This window comes from Phyllobates terribilis, unplaced genomic scaffold, assembly GCF_046119375.1.
Source record: "Phyllobates terribilis strain yellow unplaced genomic scaffold, ASM4611937v1 Scaffold_7__3_contigs__length_470593459, whole genome shotgun sequence".
NCBI lineage: Eukaryota > Metazoa > Chordata > Amphibia > Anura > Dendrobatidae > Phyllobates > Phyllobates terribilis.
The window spans coordinates 177,905,209-177,929,384 of NW_027362767.1; the positions used below are offsets into that span (position 1 = coordinate 177,905,209).

A 24,176-nucleotide genomic window follows, 5' to 3' on the forward strand; every position below is an offset into this window, starting at 1 on the left:
AGACTTTTTGCTCTATTATGTTAAGAGTCAATTTCTCTCAATAAGGAGAAATGTTCCCTGGCAGAGGCCTTTCATTTAGCCAAATCAAATCTCTGCTCTACTTTGATGATGGGTAAAACAAGGAAACACGTGTCTGTAAATGTATCTTTCTCTGAAGAGGCTATTTGCATATTTATTTTCGCAGAGGAGTATGTTATATTGTTTAGCATTACTACCGACCAATAGGTGATGCCAGAGTTCAAGTTCTTTTCCTCTCTGAAGAGGCTATTTGATATGTAAATTCCCAGAGAAGCATTGCATGGCCTATAAGTCTCCTGACTAATGAGTTGTAAAAATCCTGAAACACGTGTCTGTAAATGCAATAATTTTTCAGAGGATCATTGTGTGGCGTGTAAGTATCCTTACACCAGATTGGCACTCTCCAGAAGGAGAAATGTTCCCCCTACATAAACATAAAAATATGCATCTGTAAATGTAGTGTGTAGTTTGGCTTTTTATCCTAACTCATGTGGCAAAGTTTGTTAAAAGGTCAATATTAACTATTAGGATTGCTACCTCCAATAGGTGGTGCTAGAGTCCAAGTCTTGTTCCTCTCTGAAGAAGCAATTTTCATATTTAAATTCCTAGAGAAGCATTGCATGGCCCATAAGTCTCCTTACACCATTGTTGCACTCTCCATAAGGAGAAACGTTCTCCTTGATTTGCCTGTCAGAGGCCTTCCACCTACCGAAATTAGATCTCCTACCTTACACTGATGAGGAGTAAACTTCTATACACGTGTTTGTAAATGCAATGTTGGCTTTGGCTTAGAATACTAAGTCTTGTTAAAGGGTCAATAATGATTTCTTGGGTTACTTCCTCCAATAGTGGCGCTAGAGTTCCAGAGCTGTGTCTCTCTAAAGAGGCTGTGAGGGGTAAACACCTTGAACCATGCGTCTGCAAATTGCTCATTAAAGGGTGTGACAAAGTCACTGGCAGAGTGTCAGAGGGGAGATATGTTTCACTGAGGCTATTAGCTTCAGTGATGTGAAACATGGAAGTTTCTCCTGCACATTAGGTGTAGAGAGGGTTAACGGCCCAGGTTTCCAAGAGCACGTTTATACGTGGATGGCTAAGTGCAGGGCTGGAGGCCATCCACCATATCTCCACTCCAGGGAGTTGTCTGGGCTTTAAAATAGCCAGCCTTTACACTCAGGTGTGTTCAGTGTCTGGAGAAACCTGCTCCAGAGAGGAGCTTGCATGTGTTGTGCTGAACCGTGTGTGCCTAATCCTGAGTGGCCGTGGTGTGTCTGTTTTGGGTTTATGTCTTAAACAATGTGGCTACTCCCCGTCAGAGGGTAAATATTGTTGTTTAGGATTGCTACCCTCAATAGGTGGTGCTAGAGTTCAAGTTATCTTCTGCTCTGAAGAGGCTATTTGCATATTTAAATTAGCAGAGAATCATTGCATGGCCTATAAGTCTTCTTACTAATGAGGGGTAAAAATTCTGGAACACGTGTCTGTAAGTGCAATGATTTCACAATGGAGCATTGTATGACATATACCATAAGTCTCCTTACACCAAATTAGCACTCTCCATAAGGAGAAATGTTCCCCCATTAAGCTGCATGTCACAGGCCGCTTGCTGAGCCAAATTAGATTTCTTTCTCTGCTTAGTTGCAAACAGCCTGTATAAAGAGAAATGTTTCCTGATAAACCCCTGGTCGGAGGTCTTTTATAGACTTGCATTACGCTCTTGTGATGTAGCTTATGACTTTCAGACAGTCAGAAGCTACTGTCACAAGATGACACAGGGGGACTGGAGCGGCACCGAAAAAACGGAGGGTGAGTGTATGACAGGGGGCTTAGATTTAAAGTGGCACTCCGGTGATGAAAAAAAAGTCAACACCAATTTTTTTTCACCGCTGGAGTGGCGCTTTAAACTTAAGCCCCCTGTCATATACTTACCCACCGGCATCTTCCCCTTTTTTTGGCATCTCTCCAGTCCCACGGCGCCATCTTGTGACAGTAGCTTATAACTGGTTGGAAGTCATAAGCTACGTCACACGCTCTCAATACAAGTCTATAAGAGCCAGAACGAGGCTTTCATAGACTTGTACTGAAAAGTGACCTCCCGCACGCTCCTGTCACGGGTGTGTCAGAGGTGACAGACAGTCGCCCTGCAGTTGGTTGCAGGAGATCTCTACGTTTGGCATTACAGACATCTTCTTAGAGGCTTGCTGTCTCTAGGACCTAGCGGCTACCTCCCTCTGGTAATTAGCTCCCTGGCCTGGGTGTATATATACCTCGTGTGTCTGAGAGGGAGGTGATGGCTATATTCATTACTACTTGTGAAGGCTTAGCAAGAGCACTACTTCATCCTCTCTGGAGCTTGAAGCCGAGTTTGCATTTGTCTGGAGTTGTCTAAAGCTAAGCATTCTCCCCCTGTTTGTCTACCTTTGTTGTCTATAGAGTTTAGTGGAGATCGACTAGTGCTCATCTCCTCCCATCCCTAGCCTTTAGCCATACACCAGGGAAAGACAGGGCGAGGCACGCATGCGGCGATTACTGAAGAGTAGTGTTGAGCGATACCTTCCGATATCAGGAAACATCGGATCGGATTGGATCGGACCGATACCCAAAAAGTATCGGATATCGCCGATTCCGATACCGGAAACCAATGCAAGTCAATGGGACACAAATATCGGAATGAAAATAAACCCTTTCTTTCCATGTAGGTTAATTCTACATGAAGGAAAACAACTAAGAATAATGTAGAATGTATTATGCGAAAAGCCGGCAATTCATCAGCGCATACACCGGTACCCGACAATTTACAACAGAAAGAATAGAGCTTCACACATAGATTAGATAGATAGAAACATGTCAGTCACATATATAAGAAGTACAGTGACAGTGTTGCTTACTGTACTTGTCATTTAGTGTAAAGGATTTATTAAAAAAAATATTAGTGTTTTCGTGCACCGTCTCTTTAAAAAAGCCGGCCGGCAATTCAGCAGCGGTACCCGACAATTTATAACAGAAAAAATAGAGCATCACACATAGATTAGATAGATAGAAACATGTCAGTCACATATATATGAAGTACAGTGACAGTGTTGGTTACTGTACTTGTCATTTAGTGTTAAAATAAAGGATTTATTTAAAAAAAAATTGGCGTGGGGTTCCCCTTAATTTTAGTCTCTAGCGGAGGTTAAGCAGGCGGCTGGGGCAGATGTTTGAAGCCTGGGAAGGGGGTAATACCCACGGAGCTTCCCAGGCTACTAATATCAGCCCCCAGCTGAATACCTAGCCTTTACTAGCTATTAAAATGGGGGACCCCCTCAAAAAAATGACGTGGGGTCCCCCCTAATTTAATAGCTAGCAAAGGCTAGGCAGACAGCTGGGGGATGACATTAATAGCCCAGGAAGGGTGCCATGAATATTCGCCCCCTCCCAGGCTAGAAACACCAGCCGTCAGCCGCCCCAGAAATGGCGCATCCATAGGATGCGCCAATTCTGGCACTTAGCCTCACTCTTCCCACTGCCCTGTAGCGGTGGCAGGGGGTAATAGGGCTGGGGTTGATGTCAGCTTATAATGCCAGCTGACATCAAGCCCAGGTTAGTAATGGAGAGGAGTCTATAAGACACTCCCATTACTAACCCCATAGTCAAAGTTAAAAGAAAACACAAACACCCAGAATAAAGTCCTTTAATTGAAATAAACACACAATTCTTTATTGTTCTAAATTAAACCATACTTACCATCACGCCCATTCCAGCTGAAGCCAACGATCTCCTGCAATAAAAGAAAAATAATAAACCAACCTCATCCTTACCTTTCGATGGTTCCCAGGACAGCTTCAGCTCTGCTACATCGAGATGACAGGTTGGACCGCAGCAGAACGCTGCCATCCAGCCTGTCATCCCGCAGACACTGAGAAGCGCAGGCATGCTTGCGCTCCTCAGTGTCTCTCTGTGACGGCATCCAGATGAGCCGAGTTCATGTCCAATGAACTCAGCTCACCTCATGCACGTCACTGACAGCGTGGGAGAATTCTCCTGCACTCAGCGCTTCAGCGTGAGAATTTTCCCACGCTGTCAGTGACGTGCATGAGGTGAGGTCATGTCCAATGAACTCAGCTCACCTCATGCACGTCACTGACAGCGTGGGAGAATTCTCCTGCACTCAGCGCTTCAGCGTGAGAATTTTCCCACGCTGTCAGTGACGTGCATGAGGTGAGCTGAGTTCATTGGACATGACCTCACCTCATTCACTGAAGGATGACAAGCTGGGATGGCATTCTGATGACAGGCTGGATCTCAGCTGAGCGCTGCCACCCAGCTTGTCATCCTTCAGAGACACTGCAGAGCGCAGGCATTATGGGAACTTCCGATTCCGGTATTCGATATTGTAAAAGTATCGGAATTAAGTATCGGAATTCCGATACCGCGAATATCGGCCGATACCCGATATTTCAGTATCGGAATGCTCAACACTACTGAAGAGGCAATATAGGGACGCTAGTTGAGACAGGGTGACACTAGTCCAGACTAGGAGGTCTTCACTTCCCCCTTTTCCTAGTGTCTGGACTCCCTTTCCCTCTTCCCTCTGTGTTGCACTAAGTCTTTCCCAGACCTGGCTTGACAGCTCCATTCTCATGGAGCAGCCGGCATGTCACTTTTCGCCGGAGACGGACGGGAATGGCGGCGAAAACAGATGAAACCGCCGAAAGGTGAGTATCAGGCAGGGGGCAGGGGACTTACATTTAAAGCACCACTCCAGAGGTGCAATAAAAAAATCACTGGAGTGGTATTTTAAGTCATGTGGCGAGGTATTTTTGTAGGTCGATATTGACTTTCAGGATTGCTACCTTCAATAGGTGGAAATAGAGTTTAAGTCTTTTTACTCTCTAAAGAGGTTATTTGCATATTTAAATTTCCAGAGGAACATTGCATGGTGTGTAAGTCTTTATACATCCATAAGCAAAAATGTTCCCTCTTAAATCGACTGTCAGAGACCTCTCACCTAACCAAATCAGATCTTCTGTGCACTGATAAGGGTCCAATACCTTGAAACACATGTCTGCTAGTGCAGTGTGTGGTTTGTCTTTTTGTCCTAAGTCATGTAGCAAGTTTCGGTAAAGGATCATTGATATTGATATTTAGGATTGTTACCCCAATAGGTGGTGCTAGGTATAATAGAAAATATTAAAATCTCTACGCCACACAGAATTACAGGGGCAAAAATAGCTGACAGTCAGAGTCAGACTGATACAAGGGGCATTCCCCCCCCTTCCTCCTCCTCTCTCTGGTGCAGTAGCAAAAAGGGCTTGTGACGCGCCCCCTGGGCCGCGTTTGCGCACGTGTGTGGGATACCCGGAACCAGGTCTCTGGGGGGTTTGTAGTCTCCGTGGCGGCGACCCGGTCCCGTGGCTCAGGGCGGTCAAACCAGTGGCAGTCTTTATAGGGTTTTAAGTTAATTGTCCGACTACGCCACCCGTGGATTGCGGTCAGTGTGGACCGCCGCTGCAAGGTAGACTGCTGGGGCTGATGGTGTATGCAGCTGAGGTAGTGTGACTCCCCACGGGAAGAGTGCAGCCCCAGGGCAGTAAGAGTGGATGATGGGGGTGGTGGTGCACGGGCGTCCCAGCACTAGTAGTGCTGGTGCGGCGATGAAGCACAGAGACGTGGGGTTGCAGTTCAAGTTCTTTACTCACAGTTCTTTATATTCCAAGTCACTCCGCCGACAATGACTGCCCGAGCCGTGCTGCATCCACCAGATGCGGGGCTCGGTCAACCCCCAGGCAATTCCAGAGTGTGTCACAGGACTCCCTTCTATTCCTTTCTCTGGCCATGCCCCACCAGTGACACTACGTCTGTCCAGCTCCCGCGGGCCTTCTCTTGGGAGGGCTTCGTGCTCACCTCCCTGACCCTATGTGGTGTGCCTTTCTAGTAGGCGCTACACTTGCAGTCCACAGATCTCTTTTAGTAGTTAAATTACACAGTTTAAGGCCACATTCACACGTTCAGTATTTGGTCAGTATTTTACATTAGTATTTGTAAGCCAAAGTCAGGAATGGAACAATCAAAGGAAATGTATAATAGAAACACATGCACCACTTCTGCATTTTTCACCCACTCCTGGTTTTGGCTTACAAATTGTCACGACACAGCTGTCGAAAGATCCGGGACCAGGGGCACCTACCCTGCCCCTAAACGCTAAGGGGCTCGCTCTACTCCCCGGGATACTTCTAAAGGTGAAGATGCCGGGGCCGCCGCCCTCGCACTACCTCCTGAATAAGCCCTCTGTCTGTTCACCTCCCCCACCCGGGGAAGAGAGGCGCTACTGTGCACCGTAGTACACAAACTCGACAAACAGGGCAACACAGACAAGGGTAAACAGAAAACTCCAGGCACACAAAATATTCACTCACATATAACAGAGGAATGCACTGGGGTGTGAAGGTAAGGGAATAAACAAAAGTAGAGAAGGTTAACAAATAATCACGCATGCAAACCAAACAACAGTCACTGGTTACTCCTCCAACTCTCCTTCTCATAAGAACTCCTATCCCTCCGTTAGCCATGCAGCAAGAGCTAGCTCTGACAAGGATTAGTATCAGAGCCCAGATTATAAAGGGAAAAGGAGTGGCTAACCGAGCTCAGCTGTGAACACAGGGATTTGCAACATGGCCGTTTAACCCCTGTTCTGCCAGAAGAAAATAAACACATTTAAAATGACGAAGAAGTGCTTCTGCTTAGAGCTGGAGTAGGAGCCATCCAACACTGTGGCCTTCTGGCTCCACACTGTCGCGGTAACCCTGTGACAGTACCCCCTCTTCTACGAAGGACCCCCGGAACCTCAGGACCATGCCTATCGGTATGAGCCGCATGAAAAGCCCGGACCAGTCTGGCCGCATGAACATCAGATGCTAGTACCCACATCCTCTCCTCAGGACCGTACCCCCTCCAATGTACCAGATATTGAAGAGACCGACGAACCAAGATCTTAGCAATCTGAAACTGCAACTTTCCTTCAACAATGACAGGCGACGGAGGTAGAGGTGATGGTACAGAAGATGCCACGTATTTTTTGAGGAGAGAACAGTAAAAAACATTATGGATCCTAAAGGTAGGCGGAAAAGCAAGGCGAAATAAATGCTACAGGATTGACGACGGCTATGATTTTATAAGGACCGATAAACCTGGGACCCAGTTTCCAAGACTTCAACTTAACGTTCCTAGAGGACAGCCACACCAAGTCACCAACACACAGGTCCGGACCCACCAAACGTCTCCGATCAGCCATACTCTTATATTTAGATCCCATCTTCCTCAAATTATTAGTAACCCCCTGCCAAATGGTGAAAATAGAAGATGAAAATTGTTCCACCTCTGTTAATCCAGAAGGGCGATTACCATTAAAAGAACTAAAGTGAGGATGGAACCCATATGCCCCAAAAAATAGGGACTTACCAGTCGATTCCTGAGAATGATTGATTATTTACAGCGAATTCGGCTAACGGTAAATAGGTAACCCAGTCCTCCTGACTTTCAGAAACAAAACACCTGAGATACAGTACGTCTCCAGATTCTGGTTAACCCATTCCGTCTGTCCATTAGACCGTGGGTGAAAAGCGGAAGAAAATGACAAATGAATCCACAGACAGGTGCAAAATACCCTCCAATACTTGGAGACAAACTGCACCCCCCTCGATCAGAAACAATATCGGTCGGGATCCCATGTAATCTAATTATCTCCCTAACGAAAACTTGTGCCAAAGTTCTTGCATTCGGTAAAGCTCATAGTGAAACGAAATGAGACATTTTACTGAACCTATCAACCACCACAAGAATTACAGAATTCCCCGCCAACACGGGTAGATCTGTGATAAAATTGACTGATAAGTGAGTCCATGGTCTGCTGGAAATCTCCAACGGTTGGAGAGCCCCCGACGGATGAGAATGAGGGGTCTTAGAACATGCGCAGACACAGCAGGTGGCAACATACTCTCAAACATCCTTATGAACACCTGGCCACCAAAAACGCCTGGAAAGCAAATCAGCGGTGACCTTATTACAAGGATGTCCGGCCAACACTCTATTGTGATGTTCGCTAAGGACTCTAAGACGGAGATTTACAGGAACAAACAGTTTACCAACTGGACAGGCAGCAGGGGCGTCCCCCTGAGCGTCACCAACCTCTCTTTCTAGATCGGAGCATATAGACACCATAACCACCCCCTTTTGAAGAACAGGTACCAGTTCACACTTATCTCCTATCCCAGGAAAGCAACGGGATAAGGCATTTGCCTTAATGTTTTTGTTCCCTGGCCTATAAGTGTCGAAGTAGTTAAATCTGTTAAAAAATAATGCCCATCTAGCCTGACGAGGTGTTAGACGTTTCGCCTATTCCCGGTATACCAGATTCTTATGATCCGTGGCCATCATCACAGGGTGGACCGCCCCCTCCAAAAAATTAGGCCACGCCTCAAAAGCCCATTTGATAGCTAAGAGTTTTCTGTTACCAATGTCATAATTTCTCTCAGCTGGTGACACTTTTTTAGAGAAATAAGCATACGGTTGCCATTTACCAGGAGACGCACCCTGCGACAACACCGCCCCCACTCCCACCTCAGACGCATTGACCTTGACGATAAAAGGCTGAGAGACATCAGACTGTATAAGAATAGGTGCAGAAGAAAAACACTTTTTCAACATATCAAATGCCTCCCTGGCAGGACTGGACCACTTGGAGAAGTCCGTCCCCTTCCTGGTCATATCCGTAAGAGGTTTGGCTACTAACGAAAAGTTTTTTATGAACTTACGGTAGTAGTTGGCGAAACCTAAAAACCTTTGTAACGCCTTCAAATCCTCTGGACGATCCCAATCCAATACCGCCCGGACTTTCGCTGGATCCATGCGAAAACCGGTGGAGGGCAACAAGTATCCTAGGAAAGGGATCTCAACCGAGAACATACACTTCTCAGGTTTAACATATAATTTATTGTCTCAAAGTATATGAAATACCTGCCTGACGTGTACCTGGTGTGACTCAAGGTCAGAAGAATAAATCAGTATGTCATCAAGGTAGATAACCACGAATCTGCCTATCAGGTGGCTAAAGATGTCATTTATAAAGTGTTGATAGACGGCTGGCGCGTTCGTCAACCCAAAAGGCATCACTAGATTCTCATAGTGTCCCTCAGGCGTATTGAATGCGGTGTCTTCTACTCATCTCCCTCTTTAATGCATATAAGATTATACGCCCCCTGAGGTCCATCTTAAAGAAACATTTAGCCCCTACAATTTGATTAAAGAGGTCTGGAATGAGCGGAAGCGGATGAGGATCACGGATAGTGATCGCATTGAGTTCACGGAAATCCAGGCAGGGACTTAACCCCCCATCCTTTTTTTTTTTTACAAAGAAGAACCCAGCGGCAATGGGGGAAGAGGATGGTCTGATATGACCCTTAGCCAGGCTTTCCGTGATGTAATCCTTCATGGCCTGTCTCTCCGGTCCAGATATATTATAGAGTCTGCTCTTGGGCAGCTTGGCCCCAGTCATGAGATTCATGGCGCAATCATAGGGACGATGGCGAGGGAGTTCTTGGCACCCCTGGTCCGAGAACACATCCCCAAAATCCGACAGATAACTTGGAACAGACCGGGTATCCACCCTAGCCTACTGGGTACTCAAACAGTGTCCTTGGCAATACCCACTCCACTTAACTACCTCCTGAGTCTACCAATCAACCACTGGATTGTGCAGAGCGAGCCAAGGAAGACCCAGTACCACGGGTGAGTGCAGACCCTCTAGCACATAACAGTCTAACACCTCAGAGTGCATTGCCCCCACCTGAAGCCGCAAATCACGGACGACTTGAGTAAAGTGGGTATGGGTCTGAACAGAGTATGTGGACTCAGGCCTTGGGCCTGGACAAACTTAAATTCGATCAAATTAAACCCCACCCCACTGTCCAGAAAGGCCGACACCTCCACCTTAACTCCCCCCAACAAGAACTATGGCTGGTAGAAAAAAATTATCCCAGAGGTGATAAGTACAACTGGGTTGCTAACCCCTTCGCCCCTGCAACCTGGGCCACTTAGTTTTCCAGCGGCTGCTTATTATGGGCTCGGAAATGACACATACCCACGAAATGGCCTTTTTTCCCACAAAAGAAACACACTCCCCCCTTACGCCAGACGACTGGCAATTTACCTGTGGGAGATGCTGCACCCACCTGCGTGGGTTCCACAGGTGGCTCCACGCTGACCTCCCTTGACTCCGGACCCCCCACACACGGAGGTGACTCCCTATGTCTCTGGCGAAGACGGCAATCAACCCGAATCGCCAGAGACATGGCTGTCTCAAGGGAGTCAGGAGTCTCATACAGAGCCAAAGCGTCCCTCACACTCAACGTAAGCCCCTCACAGAACTGACTACTGAATGCGAGGTCATTCCACTTGGTGTTCGTGGCCCATCTCCTGAACTCAAAGCAATATTCCTCCGCCGGCCGATCTCCCTGCCGAAGTTGGCACAATGCAGACTCGGCTAAGGAGACGGGATCGGGGTGATCATATATAAGGCCCAGTGCCCGAAAAAAAAAACTGCACCGTCTGGAGCGATTGTGGGTCAGACGAGAGAGAAAATGCCCATGCTTGGGGATCCCCCTGAAGGAGCGGGATCACTATCCCCATACGTTGCTCCTCTGTACCCGAGGAATCCAGACGTAGCCTGAAGTACAGTTTACAGGCCTTTCTGAAGACAACAAACTTGTCCCGCCCCCCAGAGAACCTGTCAGGAAACGCGACATTGGGCTCCACTATGGCTTGTCTGAGAGTCGCGCCTCCCACACCAGACATATTAGGGGACTGCAAGACCACCGTGCGTAAATCTGCCACTTCCAGACTGAGCTGCTGTAATTGCCCTGTCAGGGCAGTGATAGGATCTATCAAGGATCAGAAGAAACGGTATAGGTCAGAGCTAATGTCACGACACAGCTGTCGAAAGATCCGGGACCAGGGGCACCTACCCTGTCCCTAACACTAGGGGGCACCCTAGCTCTCCCTACTTCCCGGGATACTTCTAAAGGTGAAGATGCTGGGACCTCCGCCCTCGCCCTACCTCCTGAATAAGCCCTCTGTCTGTTCACCTCCCCCACCCAGAGAAGAGGGGCGCTACTGTGCACCGTAGTACACTAACCCGACGAACAGGGCAACACAGACAAGGGTAAACAGAAAACTCTAGGCACACAAAATATTCACTCAGATATAACAGAGGAATGCACTGGAGTGTGAAGGTAAGGGAATAAATCAAAGTAGAGAAGGTTAAGGAATAATCACACATGCAAACCAAACAACAGTCACTGGTTACTCCAACTCTGCTTCTCATAACAACTCCTCTCCCTCCGTTAGCCATGCAGCAAGAGCAAGCTCTGACAAGGATTAGTATCAGAGCCCAGATTATAAAGGGAAAAGGAGTGGCTAACCGAGCTCAGCTGTGAACATAGGGATTTGCAACATGGCCGTTTAACCCCTGTTCTGGTCGAAGAAAATAAACACATTTAAAATGACGGAGAAGTGCTTCTTCTCGGAGCTGGAGTAGGAGCCATCTGACGCTGTGGCCTTCTGGCTCCACACTGTTGCGGTAATCCCGTGACACAAATACTAATGGAAAATACTTACCAAATACTAAACTTGTGAATGTGGCCTAACATATAGGGAATTAGTTAGAACTGGATAGTGAACAATCCTAATTAATATGCAAGAGCTCCTTTTAGGACAAAAGACCCCTGCAGTACTGATGAGGATGTCTATTGTGCAAGATTGAGATGTATAGAATAGGCAGGAAAAGCCTCTTATGTTTTGAAAGGAATGAAGCAAATATCTAACACCTGTTAGAGATAGCTATTGTCCATCCACGATGCACATTCCTTTCATAAACACACCTTTGGGAGACTCGATGTCTCCGAAAGAAAATATTGAAAATCGAAGTTTGTATAAATCCGATTGTGATGAGACATACCTTTTCGGCTTCAGGGCTAGTAGGGGAAGCAGATGCATATTTTTTCCTAACTGCAACCCCTGCCTATAAGCCACAAATCAATAATGGGCAAATCGCTGACAGCAACCATGTCATATTTGGTCTCTGGGTAACTGTAAAACTGTAAATCCCAATAAACAAAATATGGCGGCGATCTCGAACTTCTGTGATCATCCGAAGAGGAGTTATCGCATAAGTTGAGAATCTGATAAAATCCTGAAGGCCACAACCTGGCCTACGTGAGGTCATCACGTGGGGATGTGTGCGTGGAACTCAGGTGCTGATAAAATATCAAGCCGAATTATGATCTTGGTTCCTGTAGAGAGATACTCATCGTGTATGCATGAATTCCATTCACTGAACATCCCCAAGAGAAACTCTCTCCTTCTTCTAAGTTGACTCATCTCTGTGAGGGGCGTAGTAAGTTCTTTTTTTAATCCCTTTTATTTTCTGTAATTGTATATTCTGTATTGTTTTGTCCCCTTTGTAAAATCTTTTGCATATTTTTCATAAACACTGCCTCATTTTGGATTAAATATAAAATGTAATAGTGCTGTTCCTTTTGTTCTGTAAACCGTACCTCGAAGCCAAAGCTACCTATCAGGCCTCCAGTCAACCTGTAATAACGACTGGTGGTGGCAGCTAAAACAGCCTGTATAAAGAGAAATATTTCCTGATAAACCCCTGGTCGGAGGTCTTTTATAGACATGCATTGCGCTCTTGTGATGTAGCTTATGACTTCCAGACAGACATGTAGTCACAGTAGATTTCTGCTTTGCATTGATGAGAGGTAAAACATGGATATCTGTGTCTGTAAATTTAGTGTATGGTTTGGCCTTTCACCCTAAGTCATGTGGTAAAGTTTGTTAAAAGGATAATATTAACTGTTAGGATTTCTATCTCCAGTAGGTGGCACTATAGTTCACGTACTGAGAGGTAATGCATGGAAACCTGTGTCTGTAAATTTAGTGTATGGTTTGGCTTTTTACCTTAAATCACCACTTCAGTGATGCAATTAAAATAAAACACCGGAATGGTGCTTTAAATGTAAGTCCCCTGCCCTCTGTCCGATGCTCATCTGCCGTCGCCTTCATTCGTTTTAGCGTCGCTCCGGTCGGTCTCCAGCGAAAAGTGACCTGCTGGCTGCTCCAGTGTTTCATGGAGCACGCCGGAGGTCACTCTCCAATACAAGTCTATGAGAGCCTCGTTCTGGCCTCGTTCAGACTCTCATAGACTTGCATTGCGCTCTTGTGATGTAACTTCTGACTTCCAGTCAGAAGCTACTGTCACAAGATGGCGCAGAGGGACCGGAGCGGCACCGAAAAAAACGTGAAGACGCCGGAGGGTGAGTATATGACTGGGGGTAGGGGGTTTTAAAGTGCCACTCCGGTGCTGAAAAAAAAAAGACAAAAACGCTGAAGTGGTGCTTTAGAGCACCACTCCAGCATTTTTTTTTCACCACTGGAATGACGCTTTAAGTGTAAGCCCACTGTCATATACTCACCCTCCAGTGTCTTCCCCATTTTGCTGCACCGCTCCAGTCCCACGACGCTATCTTGTGACAGTAGCTTATAACTGGTCAGAAGTCAGGAGCTACGTCACACGCTCTCAATACAAGTCTATAAGAGCCAGAACGAGGCTCTCCTAGACTTGTATTGAAAAGTGACCTCCGGCGCGCTCCACTTCCACGGAGCACATCGGCATTTTCACTGAAGCAGCTGGCTGGTCTCTTTTCGCCGGAGACTGACGGGAATGGTGGTGAAAACAGATAAAAACACCAAAAGTTGAGTATCAGACAGAGGGCAGGGGACTTACATTTATAGCACCACTCCAGAGGTGCAATAAAAAAAATCGATGGAGTGGCATTTTAAGTCATGTGGCATTTTAAGTCATATCAGGCCTCCAGTCAGCCTGTAAAAATGACTGGTGGTGGCGGCTAATAATCTTTGTTGGGTTATCTTGGAGTTAGCAGTGACCGTACAGGGGTATATAAATATTCCATGCGTTGGAATCGGAGGTGTATATACTATACTCTCACTGTTAGTTTCCCAATAACTAGCCTATTAGTGCAAACAGCCTGCTGTCTCCTCCGTTAATCGTTGGCCTATCGTGTAATTGTCCAGACGATAGGGAGCAGCAGAGAGCTGTTCGCTCCAAAGATAAGAGCGTGGGTGGTTTAGTTACGACACCCCTGGCTGCGATCTTTGACACTAGGGTTCAAGTTATCTTTCTCTTTAAAGAGGCTGATTGCATAACTAAATTCCCAGAGGAGCATTTCATGACCTACAGTGAAGGAAATAATTATTTGATCCCTTGCTGTTTTTGTAAGTTCGCCCACTGGCAAAGACATGAACTGTCTATAATTTTAAGGGTCGGTTAATTTTAACATTGAGAGATAGAATATCCCCCAAAAAATCAAGAAAATCACATTGTATAAATTAGATAAATTTATTTGGATTTTGCAGTGAGAAATAAGTATTTGATCCCTCTGGCAAACAACACTTAATACTTGGTGGCAAAACCCTTGTTGGCAAGCACAGCAGCCAGAGGTTTTTTGTAGTTGATGATGAGATTTGTGCACATGTCAGGAGGAGTTTTGGTCCACTCCTCTTTGCAGATCATCTCTATATCATTATGATTTTGAGGCTGTCGCTTGGCAACTCGGAGCTTCAACTCCCTCCATAAGTTTTCTATGGGATTAAGGTCTGGAGACTGGCTAGACCACTCCATGACCTTACTGTACTTCTTTTTGAGCCACTCCTTTGTTGCCTTGGCTGTATGTTTTGGGTCATTGTCTTGTTGGAAGACCCAGCCACGACCTGTTTTTAACGTCCTGGTGGAGGGAAGGAGGTTGTCACTCAGGATTTTACGGTACATGGCTCCATCCATTCTCCCATTGATGCGGTGAAGTAGTCCTGTGCCCTTAGCAGAGAAACACCCCCAAAACATAATGTTTCCACCTCCATGCTTGACAGTGGGGACTGTGTTCTTTGGGTCATAGGCAGCATTTATTTTCCTCCAAACACGGCGAGTTGAGTTAATGCCAAAGAGCTCAATTTTTGTCTCATCTAACCACAGCACCTTCTCCCAATAACTCAGAATCATCCAGGTGTTCATTTGCAAGCTTCAGACGGGCCTGCACATGTGCCTTCTTGAGCAGGGGGACCTTGCGGGCACTGCTGGATTTTAAACCTTTAAGGAGTAATGTGTTACCAATGGTTTTCTTGGTGACTGTGGTCCCAGCTGCCTTGAGATCATTAACAAGTTCCCCCCCGTGTAGTTTTAGGCTGATCTCTCACCTTCCTCATGATTAAGGATACCCCACGAGGTGAGATTTTGCATGGTGCCCCAGATCGATGTCGATTGACAGTCATTTTGTATTTCTTCCATTTTCTTACTATTGCACCAACAGTTGTCTCCTTCTCACCCAGCGTCTTACTTATGGTTTTGTAGCCCATTCCAGCTTTGTACAGGTCTATGATCTTGTCCCTGACAGCCTTAGAAAGCTCTTTGGTCTTGCCCATGTTGTAGAGGTTAGAGTCTGACTGATTAATTGAGTTTGGGGACAGGAGTCTTTTATACAGGTGACTATGTAAGACAACTGTCTTTAATGCAGGTAACAAGTTGATTAGGAGCGTCTAACTGGTCTGTAGGAGCCAGAACTCATGATGGTTTGTAGGGGATCAAATACTTATTTCTCACTGCAAAATGCAAATAAATTTATCTAATTTATACAATGTGATTTTCTTGATTTTTTTTTTTTTTTTGGATATTCTACCTCTTAATGTTAAAATTAACCTACCCTGAAAATTATAGACTGTTCATGTCTTTGTCAGTGGGCAAACTTACAAAAACAGCAAGGGATCAAATAATTATTTCCTTCACTGTATATGTCTTCTTATGCTAACTTGGCACCATTTAAAGGGAGAAATGTTCCCTTTTAGATCCATTATAACTGCTTGACAGGAGCCTTCTAGTTATCGTGTGCAAGTTAGATAGGAGTTTCTGTTGTCTTTATGATGAAATATGATAAAAATACATATATGTGCAGAACTGATGCATGAGATGGTGGTCCACTTCAGAAAAAATACATGCTTGTAAACCCCATGAGATACACAAACAGACGCATCTCACTAAATTAGAATATCATCAAAAAATTAATTTATTTCAGTTCTTCAATACAAAAAGTGAAACTCCTATATTATATAGAGTCATTACACACAGAGGGATCTATTATATAGAGTCATTACACACAGAGGGATCTATTATATAGAGTCATTACACACAGAGGGATCTATTATATAGAGTCATTACACACAGAGGGATCTATTATATAGAGTCATTACACACAGAGGGATCTATTATATAGAGTCATTACACACAGAGGGATCTATTATATAGAGTCATTACACACAGAGGGATCTATTATATAGAGTCATTACACACAGAGGGATCTATTATATAGAGTCATTACACAGAGGGATCTATTATATAGAGTCATTACACACAGAGGGATCTATTATATAGAGCCATTACACACAGAGGGATCTATTATATAGAGTCATTACACACAGAGGGATCTATTATATAGAGTCATTACACACAGAGGGATCTATTATATAGAGTCATTACACACAGAGGGATCTATTATATAGAGTCATTACACACAGAGGGATCTATTATATAGAGTCATTACACACAGAGGGATCTATTATATAGAGTCATTACACACAGAGGGGTCTATTATATAGAGTCATTACACACAGAGGGATCTATTATATAGAGTCATTACACACAGAGGGATCTATTATATAGAGTCATTACACACAGAGGGATCTATTATATAGAGTCATTACACACAGAGGGATCTATTATATAGAGTCATTACACACAGAGGGATCTATTATATAGAGTCATTACACACAGAGGGGTCTATTATATAGAGTCATTACACACAGAGGGATCTATTATATAGAGTCATTACACACAGAGGGATCTATTATATAGAGTCATTACACACAGAGGGATCTATTATATAGAGTCATTACACACAGAGGGATCTATTATATAGAGTCATTACACACAGAGGGATCTATTATATAGAGTCATTACACACAGAGGGATCTATTGTATAGAGTCATTACACACAGAGGGATCTATTATATAGAGTCATTACACACAGAGGGATCTATTATATAGAGTCATTACACACAGAGGGATCTATTATATAGAGTCATTACACACAGAGGGATCTATTATATAGAGCCATTACACACAGAGGGATCTATTATATAGAGCCATTACACGCAGAGGGATCTATTATATAGAGTCATTACACGCAGAGGGATCTATTATATAGAGCCATTACACGCAGAGGGATCTATTATATAGAGTCATTACACGCAGAGGGATCTATTATATAGAGTCATTACACGCAGAGGGATCTATTATATAGAGTCATTACACGCAGAGGGATCTATTATATAGAGTCATTACACGCAGAGGGATCTATTATATAGAGTCATTACACGCAGAGGGATCTATTATATAGAGTCATTACACGCAGAGGGATCTATTATATAGAGTCATTACACGCAGAGGGATCTATTATATAGAGTCATTACACGCAGAGTGATCTATTATATAGAGTCATTACACGCAGAGGGATCTATTATATAGAGTCATTACACGCAGAGGGATCTATTATATAGAGTCATTACACGCAGAGGGATCTATTATATAGAGTCATTACACGCAGAGGGATCTATTCTATAGAGTCATTACACGCAGAGGGATCTATTATATAGAGTCATTACACGCAGAGGGATCTATTATATAGAGTCATTACACACAGAGTGATCTATTATATAGAGTCATTACACGCAGAGGGATCTATTATATAGAGTCATTACACGCAGAGGGATCTATTATATAGAGTCATTACACACAGAGGGATCTATTTCACGTGTTTATTTCTGTTAATGTTGATGATTATGGCTTACAGGCAATGACAACACAAAAGTCATTATCTCAGTAAATTAGAATACTTTATAACAACAGCTTGAAAAATGATTTTAAAATCCAAGGTGTTGTTCTACTAAAATGTCTGTTCAGTAAATGCCCTCAATACTTGGTCGGGGCTCCATTTGCATCAATTACTGCATCAATACGGCAATGTGGCATGGAGGCGATCAGCCTGTGGCTGCTGAGGTGTTATGGAAGCCCAGGTGGCTTTGATAGCAGCCTTCAGCTCATCTGTATTGTGGGGTCTGGGGTCTCTCATCTTCCTCTTGACAATACCCCATAGATTCTCTATAATAGATTCTCTATGGGGTTAAGGTCAGGCGAGTTTGCTGCCAATCAAGCACAGTGATACTGTTGTGTGTAAACCAGGTATTGGTACTTTTGGCAGTGTGGACAGGGGCCAAGTCCTGCTGGAGAATGACATTTCCATCTCCAAAAAGCTTGTCAGCAGAGGGAAGCATGAAATGCTCTAAAATGTCCTGGTAGACGGCTGCGCTGACTTTGGTCTTGATAAAACACAGTGAACCTACACCAGCAGATGACATGGCCCCCAAACCATCACTGATGGTGGAGACTTCACACTAGACCTCCAGCAGCTTGGATTGTGGCCTCTCCACTCTTCCTCCAGACTCTGGGACCTTGTGGAGTGTGTCAGTGACTGCCTTCTGGACATCTGTCAAGTCAGCAGTCTTCCCCATGATTGTGGAGCCTACTGAAACAGACTAAGGGACCTTTTTAAACGCGTATGAAACCTTTGCAGGTGTTTTTTGTTAATTATTCTAATTTACTGAGATAATGACTTTTGTGTTTTCATTGGCTGTAAGCCATAATCATCAACACTAACAGAAGTAAGCTTGAAATAGATCACTCTGTGTGTAATGACTCTATATAATAGATCCCTCTGTGTGTAATGACTCTATATAATAGATCCCTCTGTGTGTAATGACTCTATATAATAGATCCCTCTGTGTGTAATGACTCTATATAATAGATCCCTCTGTGTGTAATGACTCTATATAATAGATCCCTCTGTGTGTAATGACTATATAATAGATCCCTCTGCGTGTAATGGCTCTATATAATAGATCACTCTGTGTGTAATGACTCTATATAATAGATCCCTCTGTGTGTAATGACTCTATATAATAGATCCCTCTGCGTGTAATGACTCTATATAATAGATCCCTCTGTGTGTAATGGCTCTATATAATAGATCACTCTGTGTGTAATGACTCTATATAATAGATCCCTCTGTGTGTAATGACTCTATATAATAGATCACTCTGTAATGACTCTATATAATAGATCACTCTGTGTGTAATGACTCTATATAATATAGGAGTTTCACTTTTTGTATTGAAAAACTGAAATAAATTAACTTTTTGATGATATTCTAATTTAGTGAGATGCACCTGTATATACAGTGTATAAAAATGTATGGTATACTTCTGTACATTTGGGTCCATTGATCTCATGGGGATTACATGCATTTATCTTGTCACCATCTCTGTAACCCAGCCTGTATATATGATTACACTGCAAGAAAATTTCCTATCACAGTTGCAGATGATGACTAAACAGCTCCTGTCACACATTTATTACGAAAATGATGACCATTCTGCTGCCCTGACTGTATACGTATAATCTATTAACTTATTTAGGATAATATAGAGGGAAGATCAAGTCGCAGAGAAGTATTCACTTCACACTATGAATTGGGACACAGTGGTAACAGCTTCCATATTTTTCTTGCAGACTCAGGTTTTGGAACTTTCCTGTAGTCAGGATGAACCAACTGCACCAAAAAGAAAAAGATTCAGCGAGCCGAAAGATCCCATATAGATGATCTGCCTCCTCCCATCACCACTGTTCTTAAGGCTCTTTACAAGTTATCCCAACCCACAGTTAATTCAATGTTCATTTTTATTTGTTAGTTCCGACACTTTTTTTTCTTAATGAATGAAATAATATTCTGTACTTGTCAGGAGACGTCGCTGACATGCGGCAACTCAAGAATGGAAAAGAAAAATATTAAAAGTGGAGCGGCTGCACAGTGAGCTATACGTGTCCCTCCTTGATCGTCTGATCTCCCTTCACTTCTGCATTGTGGTTTCTCTTATAGACAGAAACCACAACTCCGTACCCAATCTGTTGGCTAACAAAGCCTCCAGCACAAGTGTGAACGTAGCCCAAGACACTGGTATGTATAAGGAGCTCATGGAAACCCTCCTGGCCATATTCTGCTCTTTGATGTTATTCTCATTTGTGCCTTTGTATGAGTTCAGATCACCATGCACATCAATGATCTCAATGTGTGTGTGTGCGCACATTGTTGTGAATGATGATTTAAGTGTACACAGTGCCCTTATCAGAAGAATGAGCAAATACAGAACAAGCAGGCAATGTCACCAAAACCTGCCTGCAGTGTAGCACCTGCAGGAACCTGGTGATACTCGTCTGTCCCGGTTCAACGCCAACAGCTGCGTCGTGTCCCTTCTTTGACCAGTCTTTTGATCTCCGGGTTTTGAAGGCAACCCAATAAGCATCGATGACATTATCCTCCTGAGCCAATTCAACCTAAGACAGCAGGACATTACACTGCGCCACCACTGCAAACACAAATCTGCTATACAGCTATCCATTGTTCCAGCACTGCTTCATCAGACATAATTGGTACAACTCTGGTATTTCAGTTATCACTGTTCCAACTTTGCTACATCATGGAAGAGAAAGGGAGAAAAGCGCGCTATGTGAAGGACCTGATAGGTAGATGTGACGGAAACAGCCAAAAGGCCACTCACCTATTGGAGTTGTGCACCCCTGCACAACTCCGGTGTTAGTGTGAGGATGGAAGGAGCAGGCACGTCTCACCGCAAGGTACAGGTAGCTTGGCACACCACATGCCGTGTGCTGCAGACCGCCGCTCGTGCTCACCGCTTCCAGGTTCCAAAATTGCAGGCCACGTGTCCGCCCACAGATCACGTGACTCAGGATCAGATGTGCATCGCCACAGGTCCTGAAAGTTAGGAGAGTGCCGCCCTCAACCACAGGTCCTGGGTTGAGCAGCCAAAGGGGAATTTTATAGTGTGGGGATTTAAGAATGATTAACTAGAAGCTGCTCCTGCTGCTAACCCCCAAAAGGGGGACTGAAAGTGGTCCAAATTAAATAAAATAAAAAAGCAGTCTATAGGGCGCTAAAAGAATGAACACTAGAGGTGAAATTTTTTTTTTTTTTAGGGCTAAAAATTCAATTTAATGAGCCCTTTCCACAACGCGTTTCGATAGTGAACTATCTTCCTCAGGTGGTACCAGGTGTCTTGGGCTACATTCACACTTTCACACTTGTGCTGGAGGCTTTGTTAGCCAACAGGTGGTACCACCTGAGGAAGATAGTTCATTATCAAAACGCGTTGTGGAAAGGGCTCATTAAATTTATTTTTTAGCCCTAAAAAAAAAAAAAAATTCACCTCTAGTGTTCATTCTTTTAGCACCCTATAGACCGCTTTTTTATTTTATTTAATTTGGACAATTTTGCTACATCAGTCATTGCTGTTCCAGCTCTGCGAAACCAGTTCTGCATCTCCTCTGTAACCCGTTACATCTTAAACAACACTTCGTACCCGTCTCTGCAGTCCCACTGAAACAGTACCACCTGTCTTTCAGTATCCACCTCACTAAGTAAGATGTAACACATTACTATAGTGTAGGGCCTGTCATAAGAACCTAGCAGTAGTGTAGGACAAGTCATGAGATACTAGCAGTAGTGTAGGACTAGTCATGAGATCCTAGCAGTAGTGTGGGAACAGTCATGAGATCCTAGCTGTAGTGTGGGAACAGTCATGAGAACCTTGAAACAGTATGTGACCAGTCATGAGAGCCTGGTAGTAGTGTGGGACTAGTCATAAGAACCTGGCAGTGGTGTAGGACCAGTCCTGAGAATCTGGCAGTAGTGTGGGAACAGTCATGAGAACCTGGCAATAGTATGTGACCAGTCATGAGAGCCTGGTAGTAGTGTTGGACCTGTCATTAGAACCTGGCAGTCTGATGGTAGCAGTAATGAGCACCTGGCAGTAGGGTTGTACAGTTCATGAGAACCTGACTGTAGTGTGGGATCATTCATGAGAACCTGGCAATAGTGTGGGACCAGTCATGAGAACCTGGCAGTATTGTAGGACCAGTCATGAGAACCTGGCAGTCGTGTGGGACCACTCATGAGAACCTGACAGTCGTGTGGGACCAGTCATAAGAACCTGGCAGTCATGTGGGACCAGTCATGAGAACCTGGCAGTCATGTGGGACCAGTCATGAGAACCTGACAATAGTGTGGGACCAGTCATGAGAACCTGACAATAGTGTGGGACCAGTCATAAGAACCTGGCAGTAGTGCAGGACCAGTCATTAGAACCTGGCAGTCTGATGGTAGCAGTAATGAGAACCTGGCGGTAGTGTTGTACCATTCATGAGAACCTGACTGTAGTGTGGGATCAGTCATGAGAACCTGGCAATAGTTTGGGACCAGTCATGAGAACCTGGCAGTCGTGTGGGACCAGTCATGAGAACCTGGCAATAGTGTGGGACCAGTCATGAGAACCAGGCAGTATTGTAGGACCAGTCATGAGAACCTGGCAGTCGTGTGGGACCAGTCATGAGAACCTGGCAGTCGTGTGGCACCAGTCATGAGAACCTGGCAGTCGTGTGGGACCAGTCTTGAGAACCTGGCAATAGTGTTGGACCAGTCATGAGAACCTGGCAGTCGTGTGGGACCAGTCATGAGAACCTGACAATAGTGTGGGACCAGTCATGAGAACCTGGCAGTCGTGTGGGGCCAGTCATAAGAACCTGGCAGTAGTGTGGGACCAGTCATGAGAACCTGACAGTAGTGTGGGCTCAGTCATGAGAACATGGCAGTAGTGTGGGACCAGTCATTGGAACCTGTCAGTCTGATGGTACCAGTAATGAGAACCTGGCAGTAGTGTGGGACCAGTCATAAGAACCTGGCAGTAGTGTAGGACCAGTCATGAGAACCTGACAGTAGTGTAGGACCAGTCATGAGAACCTGACAATAGTGTTGGACCAGTCATGAGAACCTGGCAGTATTGTAGGACCAGTCATGAGAACCTGACAATAGTGTGGGACCAGCCATGAGAACATGGCAGTCGTGTGGGACCAGTCATTAGAACCTGGCAGTCTGATGGTAGCAGTAATGAGAACCTGGCAGTAGTGTTGTACCATTCATGAGAACCTGGCAATAGTGTGGGACCAGTCATGAGAACCTGGCAGTATTGTCGGACCAGTCATGAGAACCTGACAATAGTGTGGGACCAGCCATGAGAACATGGCAGTCGTGTGGGACCAGTCATGAGAACGTGGCAGTCGTGTGGAACCAGTCATGAGAACCTGACAATAGTGTGGGACCAGTCATGAGAACCTGACAATAGTGTGGGACCAGTCATGAGAACCTGACAGTCGTGTGGGACCAGTCATGAGAACCTGGCAATAGTGTGGGACCAGTCATGAGAACCTGGCAGTCGTGTGGGACCAGTCATGAGAACCTGACAATAGTGTGGGACCATTCATGAGAACCTGGAAGTCGTGTGGGACCAGACATAAGAACCTGGCAGTAGTGTGGGACCAGTCATGAGAACCTGACAGTAGTGTGGGATCAGTCATGAGAACATGGCAGTAGTGTGGGACCAGTCATTGGAACCTGTCATTCTGATGGTACCAGTAATGAGAACCTGGCAGTAGTGGGGGACCAGTCATAAGAACCTGGCAGTAGTGTAGGACCAGTCATAAGAATCTGGCAGTCGTGTAGGACCAGTCCTGAGAACCTGACAATAGTGTGGGACCAGTCATGAGAACCTGACAATAGTGTGGGACCAGTCATAAGAACCTGGCAGTCCTGTGGGACCAGTCATGAGAACCTGGCAGTCATGTGGGACCAGTCATGAGAACCTGGCAGTCATGTGGGACCAGTCATGAGAACCTGGCAGTCATGTGGGACCAGTCATGAGAACCTGACAATAGTGTGGGACCAGTCATGAGAACCTGACAATAGTGTGGGACCAGTCATGAGAACCTGACAATAGTGTGGGACCAGTCATAAGAACCTGGCAGTCATGTG

General features: G+C 44.9%; 1 protein-coding gene and 1 long non-coding RNA gene across 4 annotated transcripts in view; one reads left to right on the plus strand and one right to left on the minus strand.

Moving 5' to 3' along the window:
- Positions 1-20,109, plus strand: part of HORMAD1 (HORMA domain containing 1) — a 59,872-nt gene extending 39,763 nt beyond the window's left edge. For all 3 annotated transcript variants that reach the window (XM_073637724.1, XM_073637722.1, XM_073637723.1), the window contains one exon: positions 19,808-20,109. In XM_073637724.1, the coding sequence (XP_073493825.1) occupies positions 19,808-19,894 (87 nt within the window). In that variant the 3' untranslated portion in view covers positions 19,895-20,109. The remainder of the gene's footprint in view (positions 1-19,807) is intronic.
- The window catches only part of LOC141153045 (uncharacterized), a 71,628-nt gene extending 50,595 nt beyond the window's left edge, over positions 1-21,033 (minus strand). Inside the window, exon 1 of the long non-coding RNA XR_012247221.1 lies at positions 20,854-21,033. This is a non-coding gene — a long non-coding RNA (uncharacterized lncRNA). The remainder of the gene's footprint in view (positions 1-20,853) is intronic.
- Between the last annotated feature and the right edge of the window lie 3,143 nt (positions 21,034-24,176).